Source organism: Bos taurus, chromosome 1 (genome assembly GCF_002263795.3).
Source record: "Bos taurus isolate L1 Dominette 01449 registration number 42190680 breed Hereford chromosome 1, ARS-UCD2.0, whole genome shotgun sequence".
Classification (NCBI taxonomy): domain Eukaryota; kingdom Metazoa; phylum Chordata; class Mammalia; order Artiodactyla; family Bovidae; genus Bos; species Bos taurus.
Window position 1 is genome coordinate 67,663,919 of NC_037328.1, and position 19,861 is coordinate 67,683,779.

Below are 19,861 nucleotides of genomic sequence, written 5' to 3' on the forward strand. Positions count from 1 at the left end.
TCCACACATATTTGAATTCCTAATGATATCTATTCTCTTTGGAACAGGAGACCTACCTAGAACCAGGAATACCACATCTGTGTCCCTCTGTGGCCATTATTGCAATGAACCCCAGTGAAGTGTCTTTCAATAGTTCCTTCCTTCTCACTTGTGTTCAATTTTATTTGACCAAGCTCCTCTGGTTTTATTTCCTGAAGCCAAATATAACCCTGCATTTAATGGATGCAGCAGCTGGGAATTGCTGAGAAGGGTCCCCCACCCTCCTACCACCTTTCCCTTTCTCTTGGGAAAGGAGGAGTCCTGGACACATGTGAAGTTACTTATCTGTGTGGGCTTACTAGACAAGCCTGCTTTAATCTTGGTTGTGAATTACCAGCTGTGTGGACTTAGGCAGATGACTCAACCTCTCTGTTCCTCGGTGAAATGTGGTGGCCAGGAGGATTAAATGAAGCCATGTTTGTAGGGTGCATTTCCTAGGCTCTGGCAGATAGATTGCCTGATAAATATTCCTAGTTATCCAAGTCAGGTCAGTTCACCTCCTGCCTACATCTCCCCCACTGCCACCTACTTGGGTCCTTTCGATGATCTGTGTTCCCTCTTGTATTTTCAGACTTTCATTCCCTTAACATGGAAACACATTTGGCTCACCTGTTTTAAAACATCCTCCCCTTGGTCCTGGATCTTTCTGGTTCCATCCTTCATTGCTTGTTCCCTTGGTCCCTCTCCCTATCTCTCATCCTGTGGCCTCCTGCACCCTGGCACGTCCAAGGTCACCAGTGTTCTCCCACCTGCTGCCACAATGACTGCAGTCTTTGGCCAACATTCTCACCACAGCAGTGCACTGTCCCCACTCAGGGGTGCTCTGTCCTACACTGAGAGCACTGTTCTTCCCACTGGAAACAGGCCCACTGCCCCAGACGCAAATTAGACCAGAACACGTTACCAGTGAAAGTGTTTAATAGTTAAATTATTTAAATAGACTTTTCCATTTCCATGGGAAATCATAATTGTATTCATTTTTGCAAGAGCAGGGATAAAAAGAGTGCATACCCCTTGGAGGGAATGAAGAGCTAGCACTGCACGTGGTCACCAGTCACTGCCAGGATGGGAGGGAGGGGCCCCACAAGGCCAGGGAGTCCATGACCAACAGGGCAAACACTGGAGAAACCAGCACACACGTTACTCAGGTTGGGAGCAAAATGAAAACCCAGCACCACTGGCGGGCCGTATGGAGAGGTCAGGGACTCGAACACAACACCATGGAGAATGCCAGCCCCTTGGGACAGATGCAGGGGTGATGCACAATTCAGAGGATGGAGCAGCAAAAGCACAGGGAAACTAAGGCTGCCAGTGTTAGGCCCATAAGCTTTGCTTCTCAGAATTGTGTTTGATTGGGGTGGGAGGTGGTGTGTAGAAAGGGGAGGGCAGGGCTGGTGTCCACTGAGAGGTGGTGCAGGGGGGTGTCAAAGTAACGTTTTGCAGCTGGCATGTAGCTGCCTCCTCACCTCCTTCAAGCTCACATGGGAGGTGAGAATAATGCTGCCCTGAGACGGAATGAAGAGATCTGGGCACAGGACCCAAGGATTCTGTTTGAATAAGGTCTCTATGACAGTATATCCTTTTCCAAATGCCTCCCTCATAGGACATAAAAAATAGACATTTTTCTTGGTGTATTTGACTGCTCCCACCACACCCCCCAAATGAAATCAGACAAAATGAAATTTCTGCTGGCTTGGCCCATGGGTTGGCCCCACTCTTTCCTCTGTCTGGTTTGTAGATGGAGAGCAAAGCCCCCAGTTTTTCCTTGCCTGAGGGATCATCTCCAGAGAGACGCCTGCACCTTGGAAAGCCAGGCAGCCCAGCCTTCCCCACACCACCACGCCAGCTGAGCTCTCAGGGTTGCAGGGGCTGCCTGTCTGCCCGAAGCAAAAGCTGACATCTCCGGGAGCGGAAGGGTGGAAGGAGGCCCTGCTGTCTGCCACGGGTTGAGGCTGCTTCCCTTGACTCCAGCTTGGCCTGAGATGGGAAAGAGGCTTTTGCTTTCTTTTTATTTTGTTTGCATTTTACTTAATAGAAGTGACAAGTTTGTGTGTGTGTGAGAGAGAGAGAGACAGGGAGAAAGGGTAACGTGTGCACGCATCTTCCCACATATGGAACCCCAAAGGGACACGCTCACTGCTCTGGTTGGACCTGGGAAAATCTGAGGTGAGGGAAACAGGTGTCCTGAATGAGAACAGTTCCACAGCATAAACACGCGCACGCACACACACACACACACACTCCAGTACACACATTGACATACATACAGTACAAATGAGCACAAACTCCCTGCTGTGCACAGCCGTTTTCTAATATAGAGAATTTACAAAATATAGAATTTGGTATATTTGTTAGATCTCCAAGGTTTTCAATAATACAAAATAAAAAATACAAAAAGACAAGTTGGGATCCCTGGCCTCCCTCCGCAGTGGCATCCTGGTTTGCTTGTGGGCCTCTTACACGCATACAACTAGCACAGTCTAAAGAAGGGCACAGAAACGTGTTTTGTTTTATTTAATAAATATTTTCTTTTTTTCTCAGAACCACCACTCCTTGCTCCGAGTCCTCTGGCCTCCCCCTCGCAGTTAGTTCTGCCCCCTGCAGGGGCACCGGCCGTGGGTTGTGGGAGGGGCCCGCGATGAAGGCCACGGCCCATCCAAAAGCCAGCACTCCTGCCGAGGCCTGCAGAGCCGCTGCCTCGGTCTGAAGTGTAAAGGCTCACATAGAAAAGCAGCCCCGGGCCGGGCCAGAGTGGCGCCGCCTCCCGCCCGCCGGAGGCCGAGCTCCGCGGTCCTGCGCCCAGGCGGCCTGCCCTGCCGAGCCCGAGCCCTCCTGCCGCTCCTCTCCGCGCGCGCGGCAGCTCCCGTCAGTCAGAAAACTCGAGGTTCCGACCGCGTGTGGCGGCGCCTTCAACAGAGGGTGACATCTTTGGTCAGCTTGGTGCTCGCAGGACGCTGGCACCCCGGGCCTTGGACGGAGACCGCCAGCTCTCCCGCCCGCGAAGGCAGAGGCTGCTTCTGGAGTCAAAGTGGGAAATCTCAGGGCGGCCCCACGGGCTGGAGCGAGGCTTCCGCCTTGTCTCTGGAGGCCAGGCTGCCTGGCGTCCGCGGTGGCTGCTAACTGGGCGGGGGTCCTCCGTTGAGGAAGTAGGTCATCATCTCGCCTTTGCCCTTGACCTTGACCACACCCCGGCACTCCAGCTGGTACGTATTGGCGGCCAGCACCTGGTACATGTCTGTGGTGACCTAAGAGGCAAAGGAGGAAAGAGGACAGGCCATCCATGACCTGACTGCCCCTGACTTGGAAGGGTGGGTGGCAGCCTCAGGGCAGCTCCTCCAAGGAAGGGCCTCAGAACCCAGAAGGAGGCAGCACCCACTCCCAGGCAGGTGGGGTGGCCAGCCCCTCAATGCGCCTGTGGCCACGTACTGCCTATCGCCATCCTCCACAATGAGAGAGCCGTAGAAGCTGAGGGGAGCTCTCAGGAACTCACAGCTCTCCCACTCCCCACAATCCACGCCCAAGTGTTTTACCAAAGCCTCATTCCAGAACTTTCAGAAAGTTCTAGAAACTGGTTTTCCACCACAGACAGTTTGAGAACCACTACTGATCTTTCTCATTTCATCTTCCTAGGAGGTTAGAACTATGATCTCAGGCTTGGAAAACCTATGCCACTTGCCTGAAGTCACGCAGCTGGTAAATGCTAGAGCCCAGATTCACTTCAGATTGTGCTGCCCGCCTCTGCTTTGGCTTTTGGAGCAAAGAGGAGGACTCACAGGCAGTGTCAGTAATGACAGGACACTACTGCAGGGCGGAGGGCCAAGCAGAGGTGACAGGAGGAGCAGTGAGACTACAGCTTCACCACAGGGTGATCCAAGAGCCATTTCTGAGAGTGGCCAGCACCCTGCCGGGGCCCCCATCCACACCCGCTGTCCAGCCAGGGAGGAAGGGGCAGCACATTCTGTGAAGGTAAGCCCTAGGTAAAGATAGGTGCCCTGCTGCCGGTTACTGACTGAGCCCCTCACATCTGTGTATGTGTGTATGTGGGGGTGGGGTGGGGGTGGGGTTGAAGCTCTGTCAACACTCCTCCTCTCTCTCCGTCTCTCCTCAGGACCCCCACTCCCACCTTTCTGTCCCACTCTCTTCCCCCCACCAACCCCCCAACCCCCAGGATGGAGGTGAGAGGAGGCCATCTGGCCAGGCCCCTCAGGCAACACCCACAGGCCAGCCAGGGCCGTGCTGGGATCAGTCCCTTTGTTCAGAGGCCCCACAAGGGAGTGAAGTTAGGGGACGGTTAAGCAGTGTCAGTGTGAGCAAGGACCTTAAAAATGGCCCAGTTTGCACTTGGGAAAACCGAGACCAGGAAGGCTAACCGAGGTTCCACGGTTCAGGGCCTCTCTGTGTCAGATCAAGCAAGGCCTGAGAAAAACAAAGAAAAGTGGCTGAAGAGCACCAGCCTGTACAGGATGAAGAGACGAGAAAGTCTCCAAGTCTCTGGCCAGGCTCCTTAGCTGTTAAGATTGGTGGGGGCACCATCCAGGGATCAGTGGCCTTGTCTCGTTTTCAGAACCAAGCCCTGAGTGCTCTAAGCTCCATTTAGCAAATCCTGCTCCCTGCAGCCGCCTGCCTTGTGACTGCTCTGTGTGCCTGGTGTGTGGCGTTAGCACTCCTGGCTTGGCATGGGCAGCTGGCTGTGCCATTCCCCACAATTCCTCCTGTGGCCAGTAGAGGGCTTTGTGCAGGCTAGAAGATCTGTCCAAGGTACTGAGAACCTGAAACAATTGTGTTCTCCAAGTTTCCACTGCATCAGCACCAACCACCCCATCTCCCTCAAATGTGGCTGCAGAAATTCTGACTAGGAACTGTGAGCAGCCTGCTGGAAGACCGCTTAGCATCACACAGAGGTCCCCCAGTGGACATGGAGGTAGATGCTCCTGCACTCACCTGGATGCGGTCGGGCACACCGGTGCTGTCCATGCGGCTGGCCACGTTCACCGTATTGCCCCAGATGTCGTACTGAGGCTTGCGGGCTCCAATCACACCCGCCACCACGGGGCCAATATTGAGCCCTGCAGGGCACAGAAGTCAGAATTCTCATCAGGGTTCAGACCAACTCTTTCCTGCCTGCCCTCGACAACATTCCTCCCCCGACTCTTGGCAGATTATCCCCCTGACTCTTGGTCTGAAGACACTCAGGGTCCTTCTGGCTTGAGGCTGTACCTAACCCCACAGCTGCCACTGCTTGGATCCTATTGCACACGTGCTAACTGGAGACCACAGGAACCCATTCACATAGCCACTACTCCTGTGTCCTTGTCACCCAGGCAACACTCAGCTCCTGCAGATCCACCGCTAGACTGCCCTCTTTAAGGCGTCCAGTGACCTTCTGCATTTTCTGGTTGCCTTTCTTTAATCACCCCTCTCCCGGTAGCATTTAAGTTTCCACCTTTAATTCAGAATACCAGACTCGCCTTGCTCCTCTGTTCCAGGGGTGCCACCACTCTCATTCTCAGAACCTGCCTCCTAACCCACTTCCCTGCCCAGTGTCTGCTCTCTTCAAGTAATTCACCCCCAGGTTTCCGCACCAGGGCGGTGATGCTGCAGTGACTGACAACGGGAAGTAATCTGCCACATCCATGTGGACTCTCCCTCTCCTTCTTTCTCCTCCACTTCTGCTCCAGTCTGTCTGCCTTCCTGGTCCTGCCCAAGACAACACTGAGCAGCCCTGCCCCTGAGCCTCTGCTGTGCTGGTCTCTACCTCAAATGCCCTTCCTCCTCTCCCAGCAAAGTCCTTCCCAGGCACATCTGCCTCAACCAGCATTCTCTCGATATTTTCTGCCCCATCTCCAAGGCCCAGGGCGCTCCCTCCTATTACATAAACTGTCTCTCATGATGGGCCTCATTAAGCCTAATTGTGGCTTAACTATTTCTTAGCGTGTGGCCACAAATACAGCAGGAGCTCCCACATGCCCCCCTCGACCACTCACTAAATCAGAAATGTCATCAGTCCTCAAAACTCTTCCCTCCACCAACTTCCTCTTTGGGTCCATCAAGCCACAGGTAGCTTTTTGCCCCACGTGCTATTCCCAGGCTGGGCTGTCACCCTCACTGGTGACAGTCATGCTTCCCAGGAAGACATCCCTGCGTCTGTAGGGCAGGATCTACCACACGAGGCTCCCAGCTGCCTGCCCAGCTCCTGTCTGCCTGCCACTCAATCCCCAGTCCTGGTCCAGCGCAGGAGCTGGGGCAGCTCACAGAAACATACATGCCAGGAGAGAAGTGCAGATCAGCGGAGCTGGGGAGGTGGAATGAAAGAAAACAAGGATGCAACATCATGGGAAGCCAGGGGTGATGTTTACACAGAAGCACAGACTGCCCATCAGTTAAAGCCACCCCCCAGCTGGCTCTGGTCTGGGTTTCCAGCACCTGATGCAAAATGAAAACCTGGTCCAGTCCGCAGGCATGTGCCCCCCACCAGCCCGCACGACCAGCTCCTCAGGGAAAGCCAGTTCCCAGCACTCAGGCCAGAACAAAAGATCTCATGAGGACCTTCATGATCACAGTATTGACTTTTAAGAATCCATATTTCAGTTTAATGTGCTAATTTTGAGAACTGAAATACCAGTATCTTTGTTGGTGAATCACTGTTACTTTTTTTAAAAATTTGAAATCTGAATCATTTTTGGCCTGAGACATTTCTGGGAGGGAGCTGATAATACATTAAAATTTTGACAAAGGATTGCTCTTTCGGAAAGTATTCTTTATCTCCACCATCCTCAAGAGGTAGAGAGCAGTGCTCGACAAAGCTGTTTCTTTTGAAAAAGTAACTCTTATTCTGAAAGCCTGGGTATCCTTGACAAGATAAGGACAGAACAAGCCACTGAAACACCTTGAACCTTATCAAGCAACACAGAGTTGTGTTTCTCAGATCGTTTAGTGGATGCAGTAGCGGAGCAAATAGGCAAGTGTGCTGATGTATGTGGGTTTTCCCTGCACTATTCTTGAAGCTCTTCTGTACAGTTGAGAAGTGTCAGAATAGAAGACTGGGATAATAAACAACAAAAGGAATACAAAGAAGATGTATAGCACAGGAAATATAGCCAATATTTTATAATAATTTTACTTGGAGTAAAATCACTATGCTGTATACCCACAACCAGAGAAGGCAATGGCACCCCACTCCAGTACTCTTGCCTGGGGAATCCCATGGATGGAGAAGCCTGGTGGGCTGCAGTCCATGGGGTTGCTAAGAGTCAGACATGACTGAGTGACTTCACTTTCATTTTTCACTTTCATGAGTTGGAGAAGGAAATGGCAACCCACTCCAGTGTTCTTGCCTTGAGAATCCCAGGGATGGGGGAGCCTGGTGGGCTGCCGTCTATGGGGTCGCACAGAGTCGGACACGACTGAAGCGAATTAGCAGCAGCAGCAGCATACGCACAACTAATATTATATTGTAAATCAACCATACTTCAATTGCTAAGTCACTTCAGTCGTGTCCGACTCTGTGCGACCCCATAGACGGCAGCCCACCAGGCTTCCCCGTCCCTGGGATTCTCCAGGCAAGAACACTGGAGTGGGTTGCCATTTCCTTCTCCAATGCATGATAGTGAAAAGTGAAAGTGAAGTCGCTCAGTCGTGTCCGACTCTCAGCGTCCCTATGGACTGAAGCCTTCCAGGCTCCTACATATATGGGATTTTCCAGGCAAAAGTATTGGAGTGGGGTGCCATTGCCTTCTCCGATACTTCAATTAAGAAATAATAAATACAAAAATTGAAAAAAATTATATAGGGTTTTGGTTCAAAGATTTTCTAAACAAGTAGAATACAGCTCTGCCTGTTTTGAAACTGGCCCAGGGCCTCTGCTCAGAACTTTCCCCTCTCTCCTGCAGCAGTCCTGCCCCCCAGATACCACAGCATCAACGAAGCTCATCAAAGCCACCCAACAAGGGCCAAAGCATTTGAAAAAGAAGGAATCTAAGGAAAATACGTGGACTCAACTTATCTCCACATCCTCACCATTTCTTTCCCCAGTTTGTATAGATTAGAAGAACCTTCACATCACCTTGATCTTGCTCACACACACACAGAAACCACTTAGAACTCAGCAATAACCCCTTTCTGAGTTCCGGCCTCTCCCATGGGGAGCCCTGTGCCCTTGGCACACAGCATCCCCCACAGAGCCTCTCTGGTGGGCACAGTGAGTAGAAAAGGCAGGAACTGAGAAAAATGGTATCCTGTGCTCACCACCATGCAGAGGAAGCACCACTAGGCCCTGGGAGAGCTCTGCTGTGTGATGGGCACCAACCCCTACCCCTTGGGCAGGGACATACGATAGCATCAGCCTCCTTGGACTGGCTCATGGAAGCAGGATGGGAGAGGGGGTTTGGGGAGCCCCCACAAGGCCTCAGCACTCTGAGCCAGGCTCACCGATCTTCATCTGGAAGTTGTTGAAAGAGTGCTCGTTGATGTACTTCATTTGGTCCATCAACTTCATGGCGAAGTCGGCCAGGGCTTTGATGTGGGTCTTGCCCACCTTGTCGTAGGTGGAGTCATTGAGGCCGGAGGCGGCCATGTAGGTGCTGCCGATGGTCTTGATCTTTTCCAGCTGCCTGAACCGGTCCTCACTAATGATCTGGGAAGAAGGAGGCCAAACCTGGGTCACCCCGAAGTTGGGTACTGAGGTCTGCAGGGGAGTGCAGCACAGCCCCTTGTGTCACCCCGGTTCACACTGAGGGGCCCATCTCTGTCACCAACTTAGTGGAAAGCCTCGGTGCTCCCCAACAGTCAGGCTGCTTCCAGTACTCATCTGCTGGCTGTCTACGGGCTGTGGGCTATGAGCCCAGCCACATACAGGAGCCCCTGGGGCCAGGTCACAAGTCACCTCTGGGGCTTTTCCCCCTAATATGGATTGGCAGCCGCCTTTCCCTTTGCTGGCTAAAGTCCCCAGCCCTCCCAGGGAAACCTCCTCATTGTTGTCCAGCAGGCCACTCTCTCCTGTCTCCAGGACCTGCTGGAAGCCTGTCCACATCCATCTCAGCCAACTCCAGGATCCGCAATGCCCGGGAGTCTCGGGGGCTGCTTCTGACTCTGCCTGGTCCCAGCTCCACCATCTCTCTAGTGCCTGTGCACCATGCCCCGGCCCCTGTACTCCTGCTGGGCTTGTCCCTCTCACACTCACTACATGGTGAGCTCCCAGCACTGAGGCTGCTCTACTGGGTACAGTACTCCTCAGGGCCTGGCACACACTAGGTACTCAACAAAGGAAATGTCTTTGCTTCTGCTGTTCAAGGCTTTGCAACTTGGTCCCACCTCCTCCTTTAGCTTGGGTATCTCTCCTCCCTTGGACTCTCTCAATGCTGAGTCCCAGCCTGAGGCCCTGTCCAGCCCGAGATGCCACAAGAGGAGTGGCAGGTGATGGGGGTGGCTGGCGAGGCAGCCAGGCGGGGCCTTCATGGGGCAGCTGAGGCTGAAACGCCAGCTCTGCTGCTTACAGGCAGTGACCCAAGGCAAGACGCTTAATGTCTGTGAGTCTGGGCCTCCCCCATTGTGACATGGTGATGGGGAATACACGCAGGCGCCTGTGGCAGTGCCTGGGACACAGTCAGGGCTCCTGACGTCTCCACTCACACTGGTGATGGGAAAGGGGGATATCAGGGCCCCGCTGCACCTCGTCAAAGTCTGCGATGATCTCGTTGAGCAGCCGCAGGCACTCGACGCCCTCGTTGTTGGCCTCTAGTTCCACGTAGAACTCAGAGAAGTTGGCGATGGAGGCGAACATGACGGCCACGCACTCGCACGACTGATAGTAGAGCTCGTCGTTGCGCCGTTCGCGGGCCAGGAAGTGTGCGGCCACGTCCTTGGGCAGAATGTTGTGCAGCAGCCGCCGGTTGTAGGCCTGCAGCTCCTCCATCTCCTCCTTCTCCTCCGTGGCCTGGGACAGAGGGCCCGGTCAGAGGGAGGGCAAGCAGCAGGCCACTTAGAAAAAGGCAGTGCAGCCCACCTGCGTGCCCACATGGGCCCAAGACTTCAGCAAGTGCCAGCTGCATCCTCACTGCTGTCTCTACTCCAGGTTTTCAATAAAGAGCATCTATTACTCTGACCATCAGAAAAGAGAGCTCTGGTAAGTGGCTAACTCCCCGCCTGCCTCTCGGAAAGCGACACCTATGAGAGCGTTGATCCTGCAGGAGGGACCCTGAGTGAAAACAGGTCCCAGAGGAGAAGCTGGACGGATCCTGCCTGCCCCAGATGAAAAGGAGGCAGGAGGGTAAAAGGCCGGTTCAAACCCACGCCCACACGGCCCTCTAGCCACCCAAGTGCGCCTCGATTGTCCATTTGCCTCTTCGTATAAGGAAACGCACACAGAAAACCAATAAAAATAATTTTAGCAGACTGAATGCAGGGAAACCTGCTCAGAGCCCTGCCTGGTCTCCCTGGTTTCCCAAGAGCTGACCTGCCCCAGGACCAGAGGGTGCAGGTGCCTTAAGGTGCCACCTGGGCAGGACAGGGACATCACTGATGTCCCCAAGCTTGGGTCCTGGGCCTGGGACAAACCTACTATCCAGGATAAAGGGACAGTGCAGAACCCTCAGGTCAAGAGGCCAACAGTGGCCCACAAGCTGAAGCACAGAGGTAGTCCTGCACTTTGGTGTGCAAGGAGCCAGCTGACCAGAGTGTTCAAGGGGCACAGAGGTCCAGAAAAGGGGTCTGCTTGCTCCCTCCCCTCAACAGCAAACAGAATGGTCCCTTGAATGGGGGCAGGCAACAGTGTAGGTAAGGCAGGCAGACAGGCAGGCCAAGCACCATTAGCAGGGCTGTTTAAAGGATCTAGCCAGCCTTCTTGGGCCTTCCTTAACTGCAGCTAGAACCTCCAAAAAGGCCAGGACTATTTCTCAGGGCCCTGGGTCTCCAGGTAGGCAGTGGCTACCCATGGAGAAGGAGCTGCTACACCCATCAAGGCTGCAGGTCTGGCTCCAGTGGGGAAGGAGAAAGCTGAGGGATGAGGTGAGAGGACCCACCTCATTCTTGGGATGGGTGGGTCACACCCAAGGAAGCTCCTGGACCTCAGATGCCAGGGGGCTCCAGCAGGCACATGCTCTCTTCCTGCCAGGTGGCTCCTGTGGGGTGGGACACTTTGACCATCCCCTCCCCTAAATTGGGCTTCCCTGGTGGCTCAGTGCTAAAGAATCCTGCAATGCAGGAGATGCAGGTTCTAACCCTGGGTTGGGAAGATCCCTTGGAGAAGGGAATGGCAACCCACTCCAGTATTCTGTCCTGAAAAATCCCAGGGACAGAGGAGCCTGGTGGGCTACAATCTCTGGGGTCACAAAAACAAACACGACCTTGTGACTAAACAACAACTCCCATCAATAAGGGCCCCCTGCTTCTGCTCTGGAACAGGTGTGCCCGCGGGAGAAGGCTGGTGGGGGGGTCCCTCTCCTTCTCCCTGCCATCCCCACAGAGGGGCCCCAGCTGCTTTGAAGATGCACCAGGCTGCCCCCACTCCTGCCCCTGCCACCCACGGAGACCACACACCCGGGAACCCAGGAGCACCTCAGCTCCTCTGATCAGCCCACAGGTGGCAGGAATGCTTTCCCAGAGAGCATCTACCCAGAGTGTCAGGCAGTGGAGGCTGGGGGTGGGGATGCTGGGAGCACAGCTGCTGCTGGGAACGGAAGCCCAGCACAGAAGTGCTGGTCAGGTGCACCTGCCTCCTCTGGGAACTCTGCCCAAGACGTGTGGGCAGTTGCCAGCACAGCCAGCTGCTTCTAGGGCTGGGCTGTGCTCAGGCAGGATGGCTTGGGGGTTCCCAGGTGCTTGCTGGTCCTAATAAGGTCAAGGATATGGGAGGAGATAAGAATGGCCTCTCCTGAGAACCGAGGCCCAGAGGAGGGGCCATGCGGGTGTGTGTCTTGTGCAGGTGCTTCAGGGAAGCTAAGGACCCCAGGCTCCCCACCTCCCTGCCAGCACCACACCCAGCCACCAGGACCATAGATCCGACAGCTAAATGGGCTGCTAGGCGAGATCGGCAGTGGGGCAACAGACCATCACTCAACCACCGAGGACCCGTGCTCAGGTTATTATTTACCCCTGCCCCAAGCGCTGGAGGACGATGGGAGATGGAAGGATGTGGGAGCATCATGAGACGCTGCAGTAGAGGCGGGCAGACACGCCTGGCAAGCAGAGACACACGCCCCCACACTCACACACATGCGCATGTTTGCAAAATGGAGAGTGGCCAGCCACTTCCTTGTCAATTTTCCCTTCCTTCCCAACCTTGTACAGAGTGCTTGTGCCTGAGAAAGGACGTGATCAGAGGAGGGAGCGTCACATGTGGTGTGTCCAGCAAGGAAGCAGGGCGGTGAGGCGGGGAGCGGGCATGGTGGGGCAGAGAAGGGGGCTGGGGTGGGGAGGCCAGTTCCACTGAACAAATGAGTAAATATGTGAGAGAAATAGAAGGGGAAGTTATCACTGCCAGCGACAATATTTGCATGCATGGAAAGAGGAAAGCTAGAAAGAAGCCTGAGGTATTGCATTGGGAATGGGGATACTGCTACCAACCCATGGTTTTAAACATCAGCTGACAGTTACTGCAGTAGTATCCATTCATATGTATGTATATGTGTGTATTTTCTATACACTTACATACATTTCCTAGCTTTGTCCACAGAGAGGACCTAGAACAGTGAGCACACAGCGTGCCCTGATCTGGGTTTCTAAACACCATTCTCCATGAAAAACAACTGGGGCACTTTGAAGGGAAAGTACATGATGAGCCCCAGACAGCATCTTGTGCCAGAAAGTAAAAAAATGCTCAAAGAATGACGGAGCGTGTCAAAGAACATGGAAGCCAATCTGAAGACACACGGACCAAAGCCAGGACACGTGAAACACTGAAATAAATAATGAGAGGAGCAGGGCATAAGCCCCACTGAATTCGATAGGAATCGATGAGTGTAGGCTGATGTAGATAATGAATGAAGCAAATAAGAGGAGGATAAGGAAAGCTCTGGGCTTCCCTGGTGGCTCAGACGGTAGAGTCCGCCTGTAATACAGGACACCTGGGTTGGATCCCTGGATCAGGAAGTTCCCCTGGAGAAGGAAATGGCAACCCACTCCAGTATTCTTGCCTGGAAAATTCCATGGACAGAGGAGCCTGGTGGTCTACAGTCCATGGGGTTGCAAACAGTTGGACATGACTGAGCAACTAACACACACAAGGAAAGCTCTGCCTTAAAGGAGAATGTCGATCAACAAATGCAGAAGGGGGACTTCCCTGGTGGTCCAGTGGTTAAGAATCCACCTTGCCGTGGCAGGGGACACGGGTTCAACTCCTGGAACTAAGTAAGATCCCACATGCTGTGGAGCGACTAAGTCCATACACCGCAACTACAACAAAAGATCCTGCGTGCCGCAGCTAACGCCCAATGCAGCCAAATAAATAAATTAATTTAAAAAGAAAGCAAATGCAGAAGGAATGACAGACATAGGTCATCAAAGCTGGCAGGCAGGAGTCAGTGATGGATGCTGAGACTGCTGGGGGAGGTTTGCTGAGAATCAGAATATTGGTGTGATGCCAGAGTATCTTTCCACAAAATGCTAATAGGGTACAAAAGGGAAGATGGGGACCTGACAGTGGAGAAATCTGGCAGATGCCCACTTGAGAGGGTGATCAAGGTTAACGTCGCCAGGGGTGGGACGGGCCGACACAGAGGAATCCTCAAGGTGATGCTCTGAGAAGGGGCTAGCGAGTGTCACTTCCATGGTTTTCCTCCTGGAGGGTGGGGCCCAAGTCCGGACACAGGAAACATCAAGGGCCCCGGACTGAGGGCTACAGAACAAGGACCTCTTAAAGACTGACAGACTGAGAGGCGGACAAGAAACGTAATGGCCAAATGCACAGGGCACCTTGGAGGGGGTCCTGGGCCAGAACTGGGACAGCTGACCAAACACGAATGGTTCTGTGAGTGGATGTATTGTGGATGGACAGTGTTGATTTCCTGCCTGGGGGGTTGCATGGGAATAACGCAGAGAGTGTCCTTGCTTTGGAGAGGCAGACACTGGGAAACTGAGGGGGTGGATTGGGGCAGCGTGTCAGAAAAGAGAAGGTGATGGAGCAAATGCAGAGAGCAAATGCCTCCACTTTCGCTCAGCAGCCAGTGAAAATCAAGGCTTCCTGCCCTGGCCCAAAGACTTGAATCTCGACATTACTAGGAAGCTGAGGATGGAGGAAGCCTAAGCAAGCTACAGATGAGCTGGAGAAGTGATCTGCACACAGGAGTCAGGCCAGAGGAGGCAAAGAGGCCAGGCTAAGCTATGCCTTACAAGCAGCTGGGCAGGAGCAACAGCTCTAAGCCCCACCCCTACTCCTATCTAAAGCCAGGCTTTCTCACAGGTCCTGGGCACCCTCTCCTGCACCTTTTGAGGTGGTCGAGCAGGTAGTAAGGGGCCACACAAGGGCTACTGCTAGCACCTGGAGCACGCTGTGCATGGCCTAGCATCACGCCCTCCTCCATGTGGACACAGTCAGCTTTCAGGGCACAGAGCCTGGACAGCAGAGTGATGGCTGGATTTCAGCTCCACCAGGGTACCTGGCACCCAGCACCTCTGCCCCTGCCTGGGCTACTGCTCATCAAGGCCAGGGCATAGCCACCTGGCTGGACTTCCTGTCAACGATCTTTGATGCCCCTTCCAGCTGTCTTCCCCTGGAGGAGGCTTCAAGTGCAGTTCCGGTCACATCGAGCCCTGCTCAGACGCCTCTGGTGCCAGCTCCTGCACTCAGGCCTCTGAGGCCCTGGAACTGCACACCCCCTGCTCACCTCCTCTCCTCCTGCCTGTCCACCAGGGTCCCAGCACTGGGCACTATCGAGAGTGGGTTTGCCTGGAGCTCTACAGTTTTGCCTCTTGGCCCCAGAGAGCAGGGGGCAGACTCACCGGGACACAGGGTACCAGGCAACTGGGATGAGGCCTGAGCAGGACACCTCATCAGTGCAGAACCTAGGCCCAGCCCAGCCCAGAAAGTGGCCAGAGGCCTGGGTACCTCCTCCCGCTCCCCCCCCCACCCCCGTCCGAGCCCCTAGCTACCCACCTGAAGTTTCCAGAGGAAGTCGAGGCGGGCAGTGGACTCCACCTGCTGGGCATGCAGGTACAGGGCCAGCACGAAGACGGAGATGATGATGGGCGTCACCACCTTCAGCGCCACCTTGGTTGGATGCTCAGGGCTGCAGGCAGGAAACAGAGGCCCCATGCTTCATGCCAGGCTCCGAGGGCCGCTCAGGCCTGTTTGTCTTCCTCCCACTTCAACTCCCCGCTCCTCACCCTCCTGCTCTAACTTTGCCTGAGGTGTGCCATCTTCCTGGCGGACAGCACCTGCTTGCCCTGCAGCCCAGCAGCCATTACTCCTCCACTGAGGCTCACTCCCCTGCATCACTGGGGTGCTTCCCTCTGGTTACAACAGGAAATGAACTGGGCCATCTTACAAGGCAATGTATCATCCCAGGTCTCTCTCAGTTGACAAGACAGGGGTTGTAACAAGGGAGCCAGGCAGGCCATACTGTCTCTGGGCAACCTTGGGCAAATCTCTTAACCTCTCTGAATCTTAATATCCTAATCTGTAGAATGGGATAACAATACCCGCATTTCAAGATTGTGGCAAGAATTACAGATACTATATGCAAACTCCTGTATAGTATCTGAGAAACGGTAGGAACTCCAAAACTGGTAGCAATTATTATCTGATTATATTTCTGTTAACATTACTCATGCTCCTAATAAAAAACAGCTGTCCCAAACCCTTCTCCTGTCCTAGGAAAGAGCCCAAACCTTGAAGGCTGCATACTCCCTGCGCAGCAGCAGCCAGGAGGCAAGACCTAACCAACCAACCCTGCAGGCCTGGGCCTCTGCTCCTCCCCTCTGGGAGCAGAAGGGGCACGTGTTCTCCTGTGCCTGGGGTCTCATGTATGCCCCCAGAGAGAGCTGGAGGCCTGTGGAATGGCCTCTGAGGCCTGATAATCTTGGTCCCGAGTCTGTAAGTCATCTTGGGGTGATGGAGACAGTGAAAGAACGGTACCTACCCAGGGAGGCCCCATTGGTACTTAGAGAGGGAAGGGCCTCCTCCTTCATCACCCACCTTGCCACCAAGGCCCCCTCCCACCTGTGCACCGCTGCTTTCTCTGCTGGGCTGGTGGCCTGAGCTGGTGGCCTCTGGCAGGCAGGGGTCGTATCAGGGAATTCAAACAAAGAGCTTCAACTCACCACTGGGAGGTCCCGTTGTTGTTGAAGTCTCTGTGAACAGGAGTTGGAGAGGGCTGTTCAGAACTGCTCCCTGCCTCATACCCTCCAGGCCTCTCTGCCGCCTCTGTCCCCTCTACACCCTTTACACCCAGCTCTGTGTCCCCATGCCTTATATTTCTGCCCCCACAATTGTTGCTCCTTTGCCATCCCCCCAGCATCCCTCTCCCCAATCCAAGGACACTTTCAGAATAGGAGGCTTGCAGAAAGCCTGGTCCCTATTAGCATCTGGTCACCAGGACCACAAATCATCCAGTCCTTTCCTGGGACCCTACCTGGGCAGCAGCCTGTCCCCTCTCCCACCCCAGCCCGTCGCTGCCACCCAGAGGAGAAACACACACTTGTACTGTCCAGTACAGTAGCCACTAGCCATATGTGGCTACTGAGCTTACAATGTGGCTAGTACAGGCTGAGATGTGCTATCAGCGTAAAATAGATACCAGGTTTTGAAGAATCAGTGTGGGAAGATATCAAATACTTCACTAGTAATTTAAAACTGACTACATATGAAAACAATATTCTGAATATATTGGTTAAACAAATATATTATTAGAATTAATTGCATGTTTTGCTTTTTAATATAGCTACTAGAAAATTTAAAATTACATCTGTGGCTTGCATAATTTTTCTAGTAAACAGTGCCGCCCTAGAGCCACGCCAGGGTTTCTCAACCCAGAAAGGACCTTCACTCTCTGGGTAGGGCTGCTTTAGTAGGAGGAGGGGAGGGGGTGTAGGGGAGGAGCAGGGCAGGAGAGAAAGACAGGCAGAGTCCCGCTCTTGTCCCATCCTTGGGTAGAAGGGTCAACTTCCTCCTTCTCCGGTCCCCACAGGACCGCAAACTGCACTGCTCCCCATGCTCCAGTCTCCCTGTCATCTACCCACATCCCCGCACGGCCACTGAGAAGTTCTTCCTTGCATCTGCCTTAGATCCTTCACTACATCTTCATTTTCTCAGGTGACATTCTCTGCACAAGAAGGTAACATCTTTTCTGACACTGGACTTATGGCCAATGTTATCCATGACTATACCTCCACTGCCAAGCTTGGTGCCCAGAACAGGGCAAGTGCTCCGTAAATATTTTTGAGTGACTGGGTAGATGGATGAATGAATCCCTTCCTCCAACTCAGAGAAAGCACAGTTTGCTGCATTTTCTCAAGGGACACAGACCTGTCAGCTCACATGTTTTGCATTTCCTGATGTGTGTGTTGGGGGTGGGGGCAGGGATGGTAATGGGAAGAAAGGGGTACTATGTATCGGGCACTTTACACACATATTACTACTATAGGTATTATTATTTCCACTCTACTGGGAAAAAATAATGGGAGGTTCAGGAAAAATAGCCAAATATGTGTCTGAAGCTGAGATTCAAACTCAATTAGACCCCAAATCAGAGCTCTTTCCCCTCACAGAGCCACCTCCCTGGGAAATCTGACATCTGTCACTATTTGACCAGGCTGACTGCCAGCTAGAATGCCCGGGGCACAATCTTCATTCGTGCCACCTCCTGGCTGCTCACCATCACAGTCAAGGAGCCTTTGAGCAATGCACAAACTACCCAACTGTCCAGGGAGGCCCTGTCTACTTTGCTGAGTTGCCATAAGGATGAAAGGGATAAAGTATGTCCAGGTGTTTGGCTTAAGGCAGGACAAATGCCCACAAACAACGAGGCTGTTCCTTTGCTCCCACACACCTTGCTTTCCAGCTCTGTTGAACCTTGACCCCTCTGGGCCTGAGGTTGCAAGGGCAGTGAAGTGAAAATAGCTCATCAAAGGCTGCCTGGGACAGATGAGGAACAAATCACTGAAGCCTGAAGTCAGGACTGAGTAAGCGTCTGGAGGCAGAAGGACAGGGGACCTAGTAGCCCTGAGGCCACCCTCATCACTGGGAGAGGGATGGAGGGGAAGAAAAAAGACACTGTGCTGTTTTTGCCTAGGTGGTCAGAGCTGGGAGCAAAAGGACACTCCTCTGGAAGCCCCCTGCGGCCCCAGTCTTCCGTTTTTCCTGTCTCTCTGCAATGCTCCAGACCCCATTTGGGGTCCCAGGCAGGTGCCACCTACATGGCGTTGGCCGTGACCAGTAGGTCGGCATTGTCAAAGAGCGTGACACCGGGCACCTCAACGACGAGCACGTAGATGAGCTCGATGGCCAGCATGAGCACCAGCTTCCCGATGCAGCTGATCTGCAGGAACACGGAGCAGGCCAGCAGGCTGAGCAGCACGCTATAGGTGAAGTACTGCGGAGAGAGGGCGGCAGCTTTAGCGCCCGGCCCGCCCCCTCCTCGGGCCCCGCCCTCCTCGGGTCCCGCCCCTCCCCGGGCCCCACCCGCCCCCCAGCCTCTCTCCAGTCTGTGTTGATCTCAGGTGAAACCGGGTCTGGGGATGTTTCTGCTGATGCAAACTTATACTGTGATGTGAATGGCCCTGGGTAGAAACCAGGAGATGGGGCTGGCAGGATAAATATCACTAGTTCCAGCAGTGGGGCCCAATGGTTAGAGCAGAGCTTCCAGCTCAGGCAAACTTGAGTTTCAGCCCTGATTCATTATGGACTGTTTGTGTGACTTTGGCCATTTATTCAACCTCTCTAAGCTTGTTGAAAGTGAAAGTCGCTCAGTCGTGTCCGACTCTTTGCGACCGCATGGACTATACAGTCAGGCCAAAATACTGGAGTAGGTAGCCTTTTCCTTCTCCAGGGGATCTTCCCTACCTAGGGATCGAACCCAGGTCTCCTGCATTGCAGGCAAATTCTTTACCGTCTTAGCCGGCAGGGAAGCCCCTAACCTTGTTTCCCTGCATACAAAGCCTTTTCTCTCATGGGCTTACTGTGATGATTAAAAATGATATGACGCCCCCTGGCACAGTGTGTGGTGCCCTCCATAACTATGAGAGTGCAGGCTCCAGCCCTGGATCTGCGACTTTAAATTCAAAGTCCTGAAAACTGAAAGTGTTTTCATAACTGATGTGATGGCAACATCTGAACTGCCTTATTTGGTGGCCAAACTGATCTACTGACGTGATGTGAAGTATCACCTTTGTCCTGCTTCCTGTGACTATTCATACATTTTGCTGCAGAAATATTTCTGTGATTCATTATCAGGTGCTGCCCAGATTGCACCGAGGTGTGAGATAACCTTTTAAACTCTGAGAAATTTTACAGTCCAAAACATATCTGATCTGAAAGGTTTCAGATGAGGGACTGTGCCTCTCCCTGTACTTTGGGGGGAACCCCTTCTGGTCTCAGAGCCTCAGTTTCAGAGCCTTGGACAATTGTCCAAGGGGTCAAACCAGGCCATCTCAGAGGTCAATTTCTGTTCTGTTGTCCCCTGATATTAATCCAAGACAGTCAGCATCTATTATTTTGCTCTTTCTTTTAAATTTAGCATCACTATTTCTGCTCCAGGCAAAGCGTCTCACTGCTGCCTCTGCCTTGGGATGGAGGCCAAGTATTGGTGGCTGGAAGTGAGGGTAGCCCCTGCTGACTGGAGGAGGGAGGGACCTGCTTCAACTCACCAGCAGGAAGGGGCAGAGGAAGGAGTAG

The 19,861-nt window shown here is 53.4% G+C and overlaps 1 protein-coding gene across 1 annotated transcript in view; it reads right to left on the minus strand.

The window, feature by feature from the left end:
* Positions 1-2,436: 2,436 nt before the first annotated feature.
* Positions 2,437-19,861, minus strand: part of ADCY5 (adenylate cyclase 5) — a 156,767-nt gene continuing 139,342 nt past the window's right edge. Inside the window, exons 15-21 of the mRNA NM_001192069.1 lie at positions 18,385-18,560; positions 16,291-16,320; positions 15,125-15,257; positions 9,707-9,970; positions 8,467-8,671; positions 4,981-5,105; positions 2,437-3,284 (exon numbers count right to left, since the gene is read on the minus strand). Coding sequence (NP_001178998.1) covers positions 3,156-3,284; positions 4,981-5,105; positions 8,467-8,671; positions 9,707-9,970; positions 15,125-15,257; positions 16,291-16,320; positions 18,385-18,560 — 1,062 coding nt within the window. The 3' untranslated portion in view covers positions 2,437-3,155. The remainder of the gene's footprint in view (positions 3,285-4,980; positions 5,106-8,466; positions 8,672-9,706; positions 9,971-15,124; positions 15,258-16,290; positions 16,321-18,384; positions 18,561-19,861) is intronic.